This window comes from Serinus canaria, chromosome 28, assembly GCF_022539315.1.
Source record: "Serinus canaria isolate serCan28SL12 chromosome 28, serCan2020, whole genome shotgun sequence".
Lineage (NCBI taxonomy): Eukaryota > Metazoa > Chordata > Aves > Passeriformes > Fringillidae > Serinus > Serinus canaria.
In genome coordinates this window covers 1,544,655-1,556,961 of record NC_066341.1, presented here as the reverse complement: position 1 = coordinate 1,556,961, position 12,307 = coordinate 1,544,655, and the positions used below count along the sequence as shown (strand labels likewise).

The following is a 12,307-nucleotide window of genomic DNA, read 5'->3' as shown; positions in this document are numbered from 1 at the left end:
GTGTGCACGGGGACATCCAGGACACCCAGCGCCAGGCGACAAGGGTGCCCGGGCTGTGCTTACAAGCGTCCCAAGGTTTCGGACCATTCCTGTTGGGTTTTCCCACTTTTTGAAAGATTTTTTTAGGGGATTTCCACCCATTTTTTGGCCCCGCTGGAGCCTCCAGGCGATTTTTCCCACCGAAAGGCAAAAGAGGAGATTTGGAGGGGGGGACAACAGCGATGGGATGTCGCACCCTGCCACCTTCCTGCCACCTTCCTCTTCTCCATCCTCCTCCTCCCTGCCCGCGGGGTGCCCAGAGGAGCACCCAGTGACAACTCAGAGCCACCAGCCCGAATGCGAGGGGTGCCAGGCTCGGTGCCACCCCAGGGCTGGTGGCAGGGACAGCCCGCGGGGAGCGGAGTGAACACGAGGAGTAGAAATCCTCCGGGGAGCAGAAATCCTCCTCGGAGTATGTACTCAGAGCCGGCTCCTCGCTGAGCAAACAGCCGGGATTTCTTCAAATGTTAAACCACAAAAGTCGCTCCTTGGATTTCCAGTTCTTCCCGGGATTAGGGTGGAGGGGTGGGTGGGGGGTCCCTGACCCTGCCCCGGTGGGCGCTGCCGGGGGGTCTGGGTTGGGGTTTTGGGGTCGCACGGCTGAGCCGTGGCTTCCCTGCCCTCAGCATTCCTGCAGGATTTGCTTTCGTAGCAGGAAAAGTGGGAAAGGCCGGGCCGGCAGCACCTGGGAGAGCTCAGCTGTCCCCAGAGTCCCCCCGCAGCAGGGACAGGGCACAGCTCTGCTCCTCTGGGGACACCCGGCTGTCACCGCTGCCCTTGGCACACGCAGGGGACACATTGCCATGGCTCTGCTCCGGTCCGAGCCCGCACCCCCGGCACGATGCTGAGCCGGCAAAAAGTTTCTCCCAGGGTCAGGACAAGCGACACGGGACGCGCCAGCCCTGCGGGGTCGGTGCCACCACGCGCGGTGTCCCCTCGCAAGGTCCCCACAGCCGTGCAATGTCCCTGGGACCGAATTGTTCCGTTCTCGTCGCCATCCGTGAATACACGGGGTGGCACCGCCACATCCGAACCCTGCGGTGGCACCGCCACGTCCCGACCCTGCGGTGGCACCGCCACATCCGAACCCTGCGGTGGCACCGCCACGTTCCGACCCTGCGGTGGCACCGCCACGTCCCGAACCTGCGGTGGCACCGCCACATCTCGAACCCTGCGGTGGCACCGCCACGTCCGACCCTGCGGTGGCACCGCCACATCTCGACCCTGCGGTGGCACCGCCACATCTCGACCCTGCGGTGGCCCCGGGATCGGCCCGGGATGGATCCCGGATCCCAGGCAGGATCCAGCCGGGATTCCCGGGAAAAGCAGCGCGGGCTGGGCCATGCGGGTGTCACCACGCAGTGCCCGGAGGTGACAGCGAGGCGAAGGGGGTGGCACAGGGCTGGCGAGGGGACGGAGGTGGCCGGGTCGCCACAGCCACCCGAATTTCACAGCGGGGGTCTCTCCCCGCAGTCAGGGCGGTGTCACCCGTGACGTCCCCAAGGCCACGTGGCTCGGCCCCCTCGGGGACAAGGAGAGTGTCCCTGTCCCCCCGGTGTCCCGGCCCAACCGGGGGAAGGGTAGACGAGAGAAATTTAAAATAACGCCGGTGCAAAACGCCCCCCCAAATCCCCCCCAAAGCCGGGCGAACATTTTCACATCTGTCACTAGCTGTCACCTCATGAATAATTCATCCTGCTCATGAATATGCAAAGCCGGGGCTGGTGATTAGCTTGAGCTGAAACCGAGCTTAATTCCACCCAGGCCGCCGGGACCACCCGGTCAGTTCGGGGGTCACCTGTCCCCCCACCCTGCCCCGAGCTCGGGCTAGGACGGGGGCGGATCCCGGGACCCTCACGGAGCTGAAGGGACATTTGGGACAGCTCTGGGGACACGGGAGGGGTGGCGGGACAGAGGGGGCACTGCCCACCCACCCGGGCAGCTAGGATGCAGCGGGACATTGCTGTCCCCACCCTGAGGACACGCCAGCCCTGGGGGTGCCACCAGCTGTCCCCATGCCCACCGCATCCCCCATGACCTCTGATATCCCCCTGGTCACCCCGGCCAGCGGTGCCACCAACGCACACGCGACATCCCGGTGCCCACCCCCCCCTCATGCCATGTCCCCCCCTCACCGCTGCCACCCCGGGGGCTCCTCCTGCACCCCCAACCCTTATCCCCCCTGACACCCCCTCCCCATCACCCACCTCCCTCCCAGCTCCGCGGTGTCCCCCCCGCCCCAGCGGGGACCGGGGGGTTCCTGCGGGGGTGTCCCCGGGGCTGCGCGGCCGCGGCGGGAGCCCGGCGGCGGGGCCGGCTCGGCGTCCCCTCCTCTCTGCCCACAACAAAGGAATTCTGCAAACCTCGCTGCCGTCACATCTCACAGGCAACGTGATGCTCCCCGCTCCCCCCAGCCTGCCGGAATAAATTAGCACCTCGGGAAACTGTGATCCCGGCCAATATGGGCCCTTTGCCGGGTGCGATTTTTATTAGGCAGACAGTCTGCAGCCTTTATTTTAGAATTTGCTCCTCTTTTTAATTTTTTTTTTAATTTATTTATTCTTGTTGTCCCTCTTTCTGCCTCTCCCTGCAAAGCCCCCGGGAGCACCGGAGCCGGTGCAGCCCTCGGCTCTATCGCCAGCCCTGCCACACGCTGGGAGTGACTCCCGACACCGCGCCCGGTGACAAAACCGGGAGGAGACCCCCGGGCCGGTGGGCCTGGCACGGATCCAGGCCGTTGGCACCGCCGGTCCCACCGATTTTGGGGCTGCCGAGCCTCTCACCCTATCTGCACCCACATCCATCCATCCATCCCGGCTGCTGTGTCCCCACGCTGGGGACATCCTGGTCATGGCACTGCCACCCCGGGACAGGGACATTCCCAGCTCCTGATCCGCCAGGGAACCACCAGTGTCACCAGCAAGGAACTGGGCGGCCCAGGCTGTGGGGTGACACCGTGGTGGCACCCTGTCCTGCCACCCCTCTGCTTGTCCTCTGTCTCGCTGCCAGCTCCTGGGGGCTCAGGGCACGGTGTCCCCTGTCCCGTGTCCTCAGTGCCGATGATCCCCAGCCCCCCTCAGTGTCCCCAGCCCTTGAGACCTCCGGTCCTCACGGTGTCCCCCCGTCCTGGTGTCCCCACAACGCCAGTGGCCACGCCCCCATTGTCCAGCTGTCCCAGTGCCCCGATCCCCGCAGTGTCCCCTCCGGCCCCACTGTCCCCAACCCCTTCACCCCCATCCCTTACAGCTCTCTGTCCCCTCAGTGTCCCCAACATTCCCCCACGCCAGGGCCACCATCCCTCACCCCGGCCCCCACAGTGTCACCCCACACCGCGTGTCCCCCATCCCCGCTGCGTCCCCAGCCCGGATCCGTCCCTCTCCTGTCACAGCCCCGCTGCTGTCACCGTCCCCGCCACCGCCACTGGGACCCGCGGGCCCCCCCACCCCCGCATTCCCCAGCCCGGATCCATCCCGCTCCTGCCGTGGTGGCGCCGGTGTCGCTGCCGGTGTCACCGCCCCCATCCCCGTCCCCGCAGCAGTGCCGGTGTCACCGTCCCCATCGCCGCCACCGGGCCCCGCATTCCTGCAGCCCCCGCCGCGTCCCCAGCCCGGATCCGGCCCGGATCCAGCCCTCTCCCGCCGTGGCGCTGCCGGTACCGGTGTCAGTGTCGCTGTCACCGTCCCCATCGCCGCCACCGGGCCCCGCACCCACGGCGCCACCAGCGCGGATCCGTCCCGCTCCTGGCACAGCCCTGCCGGTGTCACCGTCCCCACGGTCGGCCCCGCAGCGGGGGCGGTGCCGGTACCGGTGCCACACGTACCTGGTCCGTGCTCAGGGCGCGCCGGGACTCATCGCCGCCGGTAGAACCGAGCACCCCCGCCGGCACCGGGGGCTTAAAAGCGGGGCTCGGAGAGGGGGGCAGCGGGCCGGGCCCCCCCTGGAGGGGGCCGAGCCGGGCCGGGCCGGGCCAATCGCGGCTGGCGGCGGGCGCGGGTCCCCCCCCGCCGGTGCCGCCGGTGCCGCCCGCCCGCACCTGCCCGCAGCGGCGGAGAACCCGCGCCCGCTCCGCGCTGCCCGGCGCAGGGCGAGGGGCGGCCGCGCATGCGCCTCCCCCCCCCCCCCCAAACCCGGGCCAACCCCCCCAAAACCGGGGCCGCCCCCTCCCCATCGAGCGGGGCCGCCTCCTGCACCCCGAGCAGCGTGGAAGGGGTTGGGGGGTCGCTATGATCAGGGGGGGTCTCTAAGAGGGGTCTGAGAGAGATGGGGGGGGTCGGTGAAATGGGGGGGGCTGTGATGGGGGTGGGGTCCCTAAGAGGATGTGGGGGGGGTCGCTGTAATGGGAGCAGGAAGGGACCGGGGGGACACAGAGGGATTTTTTTTGGGGGTGTTTCCAAAAAGGGGAGCATCTTCCAGCCCCTCCATGCCCCAAAATTCCCTTTGAGCCATCCAGGGGGCAACCCCAGCCCCCCACACCCTCGTATGGGGCCGGAATGGGGTGCGGGGGGGCTGGAAGATGCTGTGGGTGGACAAAGATTTCAAAAAGCCCCAAAACCCCCCAAAAATGACTGAGACTCTCCAAGGAGCTGCGCTACCAGAAACGACCCCCAGAAAGAGGGAGGGAATCCATCACTGAGCTATTGGAGGGGGGGTTTTTTTGGGGGGGGGGGTGTGGGGGGTCACCTTCCCGCCGGTGACCGAAGAATGCCAGCCTGTCTCCCACGACTTGGCACCAAAAAAAGAGAATCCCCCCACTCCCCTCCCTATTTCGCCCATAGGATGGATCCGTGGAAACCCGAGAGCAAAGTTCTCATTTCCGACTCCATTGTGCCAGACTTTTGGTGGCGTTTCCTGCCTTTTGTGAGCCCCCCCTGCTCCGGCACAATCCCGGCGTTGCCGGCTCACAGAGCTCCTCTGTTCCCCTCCTTTATGTGGCTGCAGCTGGCGGGCCCGGCCCCATGGAGGTGCCCGAGCCTGGGGGACAGGGACAAGGGGCACCGTCCCCGTGGGCTTTGCCAAGAGGAATTGGGGAGAGGGTCCCAGCGGGGTTGATCTCGCCGATTCTTCCCGCTCCCAGAGGATCCAGACACCCCAGGGGTCTTTGGAGGGGCACCCCGGGGTGGTTTTTGGGGTGGCTGGGAGGAGAGGATGAGCCAGGAGTGGTTCATGGGGTGGGGGCTGCTCTGAAATCCTCACCTGGGTGCCCCCCCACCACAGCTGGGTCTGCACCTGCAGCCCCAAATTCTTCCTCCTGCTCTTCGTTTGCCTAAATTTCACCAGGAAATCCGATCAGGGATGGATGGGCTCATCCCACATCCCCACTGGAAGTGTCGGCTGGGCCCAGCACCTCCCACGTGTCACCCATCCCAAAAAACTCCACCACAGCCGGACCCCGACCCTCGAGTGGGCCCCGGAGCCTCTCGGGGACTCAAAGATGAGGGAGAGGGGACCCCGGGACACCGCCCAGGGGACACCGAGTCCAGGCAGAGCACCGGGGATGCGACACCGGCCGTTTTGGTGGCAGGGGAAGGCGCTGGCAGTGACTGAGCCGAGCTCTCGTCTCGAGTGGAGATGAATGTCACAGCAGCCACCCGCCAGCACGGCTCGGGGACCGGGGTGACACCGACACCTCTCCCCCCTCCTCGGCAGCTGCTCCGGGCCCAGGGACGCGCTGGGGACAAGTTTGGCGTCCCAGTGTCCTCCCCGCAGCTGGGAGATGACTTCATCGGGTCCCACGGCCCTCTGAGCCCAGCGTCCTGCCCAGGGTGGCAGAGCCAGCGCTGGCACCGAGCGCTGTCCCAGTGTCGCCGTCCTCGCCCAGGGTGGGGTCCCCCCACCCCTCCAGCCCCACATCCAGCCCCGAGCTGCTCCCACCAGGCAGAACCTGCTGTCACCATGTCCCCACAACCCCGAGACCAGCGGGTGGCCCAGGACAGGACGGTTGGGGTGTCCCCATCCCCCGGTGCCACTCCCCGGGCCGCAACCCCGGCAGGATCGGCGGTGGCGGCTGCGCGGGGGAGCGCGGGCACTGCGCGTCTTTTTGAGGCCGAACGCGGGGATTCTGGTGAAATCCTGCAGCAGTGTTGCCGTGACGACCCTCCCGCAGTTTCCATCCAGAGATGTTTTCCTTTGTTGTGACAGGGACGCGGGGAGCGGCCGCGGGCGGTTGGGGTGCGGTGACAACGCCGAGGGGCTCCCGCTGCGAGGGGGAGGGACCCGCCACCCCCTGCGGGGACACCACTGCGGCTCCAGTGTCCCCAACTCCCCAGGGGACAGCGGAGGGGGCGAGTTTGGTGACATAAGTGACATGAGTTTGGTAGGTCTCAGCCAGCTCTTGCTGCCATCACAATCGAGGGGGTGACACGGCCAACCCGCAGCGTGGGGACACCGATGGGGACGGAGGGGTTGGCTCTGTGGTGGCCCTACTGGACAGAGCCAAAATGGGCGGGTGGCGTGGCCGGGAGCCTCCCGAGCAGCTCCACTTCGGGGTGGTGGCACTGCCACCGCGGTGTCCCGGAGCCTCGCTGGGCAGAGAGGGGCCCCGGAGCTCCCCGGGAGAGCGGCCCGGTGTCCCCGCACGGCCGCGGGGTGCTCGGGGGGACCCCGTCCCGAGCCCCACGGAGCCGTTTGTTATTCCGCTCAGGTCCGCCGGCGGCTAATGAAGGCCGTTCCAGGAGAGCTGCCACATTCATCAGGACTGCAGCTCATTAACGAGGCCGCTGCCACCGCAGCTGGGGCCAGCGCTCGGGGCACTGGCACGGGGACAGGAGGGAGGACGGAACGGACGGACGGACGGACGAACGGACGGACGGACGGACAGGAGGACCCGTGGCTGGGGAGAAGCGGCGGCTGTGCCCGTCCTGGCGGAGTTGCCGGGTTGGAGCTGGGCAGGAAAGCTCAGCCAGGGCTGCGGAGGGGACGGGGGGAGGCCAGGACGGTGGAACCTCCTCCGTGCTGTCCCTGTCCCCTCTGCCGGCGCCACCTGGGCACGGCAGGGAGGGCACAGAAGGGGCTGCAGTGAACCCCCGGAGACCTGGCCAGGCCCAACTTCCCTCCGAACCCACCGGCAGCGTGCATTGATTTTATTTGCGGTTTCCATGGCAACTGCCTCCTTCCCTTCCCCCCTTCCGGCAGCCGGACCCGCTCCTTCCCCCTCGGGCAGCGGCCGCCCCGCACCTGAGACACGAGAGAGGACACGGGAGGGGACACGGGGACCTCCTTGGCCACCCCCGCGGTGGCGATGCCACCATCTCACCCCCGTGCTGATTTTGGGAGAGCCGGGCTGGCACGGGACACGGGGGACACCGGGCCTGGCCAGCCCCGCTGTGACTCCGGCCACAATCAGCAGCAGGGCTGGCAGGAGGCCGCGCTGGCTCATTAGCCAGGGTGCTAATTGTCCCGTGCGGGGACACCGAGCAGCATCTCCCGTCAGCAAAGCCAAGCCCATTAAGGGCACACGCCACCCTCACACCTGCTCACACCGCTGTGACACGTGTCAGGCACTCACGGTGTGGTGACACTGTTGGGGACACTGCAGCAACCCCGGTGCGCTCACCCCTGGGGACTGAACGCCAGTTTGTGGCTTAAAACCAGCCTTATCATAAATTTATGGTAATTATATCATTTACCCATCCCCTTCCAGGGAGATGCACCCACGGCCACCCTGCCCTGCTCCTTCCCAACGCCGAGATGCCACCACATTGTCACTTGGCCTGAATGACAAACGACATCTGGCTGTGCCAGCCCCGTCCTGTGTGCTTGGGGGAATTTTGATAAATAATAAAGGCACGGAGAACAGGCAGAGCGCTGTGCCGGTGCGCCCTGAATTCCGCATCCCCCGGCGATCCCCGGGGCTTTACACGGAAGTGGAAATCAATCGGTACGAGTAATTAATGCTGAAGGGCACAACACCCGCTCTTTTCTTCGGAAGCGCCGGCCGGGGATGCTCGGCAGAGCCCGCACGGCCGCCGCACAAAAGGCACCGGGCGGTCGCTTCCTGCGCCGCCGGCACGGCGAGGCCGCGGCGGCACCGCGCCAGCACGCGGGCCCCGGTGCGACAGGGGGGTCTGGAGCAGTGCCCGAGCTGGCCTTGGCACCGGCCTCGCCATCGGCTCCTGGAGCCCATGGAAAGTCCTCCCCGGGGTGCGGCGGAGCGCCGGGCTGGACGGCAGCCGGGAGCCGCCGCCGGAGCCGCTCCCGGCACGGCCCGGGCCCGGCGGCGGCAGCGCCGCGTTCCTCGACAGCGAGGAAGGTGATGAGGACGAAGATCCCGGGGCTGGGGCGCTGCTTCCCGGTTCCACAGAGCTGGAGGGGGTCGGGATCACCGGGATTCTCCCGGTTCCCAATGAGCAGAGGGGTCGGGGTCACCGGGATCCTCCCGGTTCTGAGCACTGGAGGGTTCGGGGTCACCGGGATCCTCCCGGTTCCGCAGCACTGGAGGGTTCGAGGTCACCGGGATGAGGAGGGGGACGCTGGCGGCAGGCGCGTGCGGGAGGTGACGCGCACGGCGGTGGCAGAAGTGGCAGCTCTGTCCCCAGACGCGCAATTAGCCCAGGGGCAAATGAGGCTCCTGCGGTTTTTGACCCAATTTCTCAGGCGAAACTCGACGGGGGAAGGAGGGGAGGGAGGAGGAGGAAGAGGAAGGCAGAGCCGGTCACGCGTGTGCTGCTGCGCCTCGTGTCCCCTCGGGTGTGCGCACAGGCGTGTGACATGAGTGTGACATGTGTGTGCGGGCGGCAGCGTGCCCCCAGCTGGGGCCGGGCCCTGGGGCGGCGACGGGAACGGGGACAGGGACGGGGATAGGGATGGGGACGAGGACGAGGAGGGGGCGGTGGCTTCGCAGCTCTCGCCGGGTTTATTTTTGCCGGTGACTGAGCTGAGGCGGCCTCGGTGCGGCCGCCGTGACTCACCCGGCACCGGGAGCTCTGCGGGGCTGCGGAGCCGGGGGCTGCGGTGGGCAGGGATGAGCTGAGCCAGGCAGGGACGTCAGGATAAAGAGGGACGAAAAAGGATGCAGGGATGAGCAGGGATGCAGGGATGAGCTGAGAGGTGCAGCGTGGCTGGGCTGTGGAAGGATCCTGGGATCTGCAGGGATTAGCAGGGATGCGCAGGGATGCAGGAATGTGCAAGGATATGCAGAGGTTTGCATGGATTCGGGGATGAGGATGCAGGTGTATGCAGGAATTCAGGAATGCGGGGATATGCAGGGATCTTCCGGGCTGCGGGGATCTGCAGGGACTCAGCAACGACGGGATTCAGGAATTCAGAGATTTCGGGATGCAGGGACACGCAGGGTTTCAGGGATGCAGGAATGCGGGGATCCACTCCAACCCGGCACTACATTACCCTCACCTCTCACCTCCCTCTCCCTTCCGTCTCACCTCTCCCTCTACCGCTCCCTATCCGCTCTCCCTCTCTCTCCCTCTCCCTCTCCCTCTCCCTCTCCCTCTCCCTCTCCCTCTCCCAGCCGCTCTCCGCCGGTGCCACCAGCAGAGCTGCCCCGGGGAGGTCCCCGTGCCCCCCCGTGTCCCCCAGCCCCGGGAAAGGAGCGGGCATCCCCCGCTGCCAAGGACACGCGGGGAGCGGTACCGGGGAGCGGAACCGGGGAGCGGAACCGGGGCCGAGGCGTTTGCAGGGGGGTGAGCACGGCGGGAGGGGGGCGGCGGGGCTGGGGGACACGGAGGGGTGGCGGGGGTGACACGGAGCTGCCGTCCCGGAGTCCCCGCGGTGCCGGGGGCGGTACCGGACACCGGGAGCGGGGCGGCGGCTCCGCCTCTTCCTGCGGCGGGCGGTGAGTGCGGGGAGGCCCGGAGGGACCGGGAGGGGATGGGGAGCAGCTCCCGGGGGTCCCCAGGGCTGGTCGGGGGTCCCCATTGCTGTCCGGGTGCCACCGGCGCTGCTCGGGGGGTCCCCGGCATTGTCCGATGGTGCCCAGGGGTGGCCCAGGGTCCCCAGCGCTGTTTTGTGTGTCGCCAGTACAATCCAAGGGTCCCCATTCCCGCCCAGGTGTCCCCAATAGTGTTTTGAGTGTCCCCATTCCTGCCCAAATGTCCCCAGTCCCGGTTTAGGTGTCCCCAATACCGTTTTGGGTGTCCCCAGCCCTGTTTTGGGTGTCCCCATTCCCACCCAAGTGTCTCCAGCCCTGTTTTAGGTGTCCCCAGTCCCATTTTGGGTGTCTAGCTCTGTTTTAGGTGTCCCTAGGTCTGTTTTGGGCGTTCCCAGCCCTGATTTGGGCGTCCCCAGCCCTGTTTTGGGTGTCCCCAGCCCTGTTTTGGGTGTCCCCAGTCCCATTTTAGGTGTCCCCAGCCCTGTTTTGGGTGTCCCCAGTCCCATTTTGGGCGTCCCCAGCCCTGTTTTGGGTGTCCCCAGTCCCATTTTGGGTGTCCCCAGCCCTGTTTGGGTGTCCCCAGCCCTGTTTGTGTGTCCCCATCCCTCCCCTCCCTCCCCACAGGCAGCGATGCCCGTGGAGCCCCTGGTGTGTCCCCACACGGCCACGCGGTGAGTCCCGGCCCCTCCCGCCTGTCACCCACTGTCCCCAGCCCTGCCTGCCCCTGATGTCCCCCGGGGGGGGTGGCACTGTCCCCGCAGGGTGAGCTCCGTGCTGAACCGGGATGTGAAGCACTTCGGGAAGCAGCACCTGTTCGATGGCAGCCAGGAAACCTGCTGGAACTCGGACCAGGTGTGGGGACAGCGACAGGGACACAGCTGTGACACCCCCCCCCACCCTCCCTGTGCCCGCTGTGACACTCCTGTCCCCTCCCAGGGCACATCCCAGTGGGTGACGCTGGATTTCCCCCGCCCTGTCAAGGTCTCCGAGCTGCAGATCCAGTTCCAGGGGGGATTTTCCAGCCGGCTGTGCACGCTGGAAGGTGAGGGCGGCTCCTGCCTCAGTTTCCCCACCCTGCGTCCTGCAGGGGCTCAGGGGGAGCCTCGGGGTGTCTGTCAGCAACCCCCAAAGGCCACGAGGGGCTCAGGAGCACCTGGAGAGGCTCTGGGGGTGAAGAAAGAGGGGCTGGGAGCTTCTGGGTGCAGGTGAGACAATTTGGGACAGCACCTGGAGCAGCTCTGTGGGTGAATAAAGAGGGGCTGGGATCTTCTGGGAGCCAGGGAAGATTTTGGGACAGCACTTGGAGCACCTGGAGAGGTTCCATGGGTGAATAAAGAGGGGCTGGGAGCTGGTGGGAACCAGGGAACGTTTTGGGACAGCACTTGGAGCACCTGGAGCAGCTCTGTGGGTGAATAAAGAGGGGCTGGGAGCTGGTGGGAACCAGGGAAGATTTTGGGACAGCACCTGGAGCACCTGGAGCAGCTCTGTGGGTGAATAAAGGAGGAACTGGGATCTTCTGGGAGCCATGGAAGATTTTGGGACAACACTTGGAGCACCTGGAGCAGCTCTGTGGGTGAATAAAGAGGGGCTGGGATCTTCTGGGAGCCAGGGAAGATTTTGGGACAGCACTTGGAGCACCTGGAGAGGCTCCATGGGTGAATAAAGGAGGAACTGGGATCTTCTGGGAGCCAGGGAAGATTTTGGGACAGCACCTGGGAGCACCTGGAGAGGCTCCATGGGTGAATAAAGAGGAACTGGGATCTTCTGGGAGCCAGGGAAGATTTTGGGACAGCACCTGTAGGTGAATAAAGAGGGGCTGAGTGCCTTTGGGTGCTGGTGGGAGCCAGGGGAGATTTTGGGACAGCACCTGAGGCTCCCCCTCACCCTCTCCAGGCTGCAGAACAGGCGAGGAACTGGTGAAAATCTCCGAGCTGTACCCCCAGGACAGCCACGCCATGCAGATATCCTTTCCCAGGCTGGTGATAAGGCAGAATTTGGGGGATTTTGGGGGGAATTCTGGGGGTGTGACCCCCCCCCAGGTCCCAATCCCAGCGTTATTCCTTGACTGGGAGCTGCACAGATTCCAGGTGGAGGAGACGGTGCTGGATAAGCTGAAGATCACCTTTGGGAGCAGCACGGATTTCTTTGGCAGGGTGGTGGTTTATCACCTGGGGGTGCTGGGGGAGAGGCTCTAGGGGGGACCCCGGGGGCTGTCCCCAACCTGGGGGCTCTGAAAACCCCATGAGGGGGGTCCCTGTCCCTTGAGGTGACACCGGTGAGGCTGTGCTGGGGTACAGGTGTGGAATGGGATCAATAAAAGATATTCCTGTTTTTCCTGGAATGGCATCAATAAAGGATATTCCTTTTTTTTCCTGGAATGAGCCCTCAGGGGTTTGGCTTCAGGACAGAGGAGAAGTGTCCCCTCCCTGTGCTGTCACCTCCCTG

General features: G+C 66.1%; 2 protein-coding genes and 1 long non-coding RNA gene across 3 annotated transcripts in view; 1 reads left to right on the top strand and 2 right to left on the bottom strand.

The window, feature by feature from the left end:
* Positions 1 to 1,383, bottom strand: part of NCAN (neurocan) — an 8,677-nt gene extending 7,294 nt beyond the window's left edge. The window contains exon 1 of the mRNA XM_050985938.1: positions 837 to 1,383. Coding sequence (XP_050841895.1) covers positions 837 to 1,383 — 547 coding nt within the window. The remainder of the gene's footprint in view (positions 1 to 836) is intronic.
* Positions 1,384 to 9,773: 8,390 nt separating this feature from the next.
* On the top strand, positions 9,774 to 12,203 carry NR2C2AP (nuclear receptor 2C2 associated protein). The gene is made up of 6 exons (XM_050986105.1): positions 9,774 to 9,826; positions 10,487 to 10,533; positions 10,624 to 10,714; positions 10,799 to 10,904; positions 11,756 to 11,824; positions 11,942 to 12,203. The coding sequence occupies exons 2-6, from the start codon at positions 10,493 to 10,495 to the stop codon at positions 12,055 to 12,057; spliced, it is 423 nt and encodes a 140-aa protein (XP_050842062.1). The 5' UTR covers positions 9,774 to 9,826; positions 10,487 to 10,492; the 3' UTR covers positions 12,058 to 12,203.
* Positions 10,912 to 11,674, bottom strand: LOC127060931 (uncharacterized). Its single transcript, XR_007780298.1, has 3 exons — positions 11,575 to 11,674; positions 11,336 to 11,490; positions 10,912 to 11,171 (listed from the first exon to the last, which is right to left on the bottom strand). It is a non-coding gene; the product is annotated as an uncharacterized LOC127060931 (long non-coding RNA).
* Positions 12,204 to 12,307: the final 104 nt, after the last annotated feature.

Bases quoted from the DNA above. Each gene is read 5' to 3' on its own strand.
- NR2C2AP (XM_050986105.1), top strand. From the start codon at position 10,493: ATGCCCGTGGAGCCCCTGGTGTGTCCCCACACGGCCACGCG. The intron at 10,905-11,755 runs GTGAGGGCGGCT...CACCCTCTCCAG, and splicing joins CCGGCTGTGCACGCTGGAAG to GCTGCAGAACAGGCGAGGAA. The intron at 11,825-11,941 runs TATCCTTTCCCA...GGGAGCTGCACA, and splicing joins GGACAGCCACGCCATGCAGA to GATTCCAGGTGGAGGAGACG.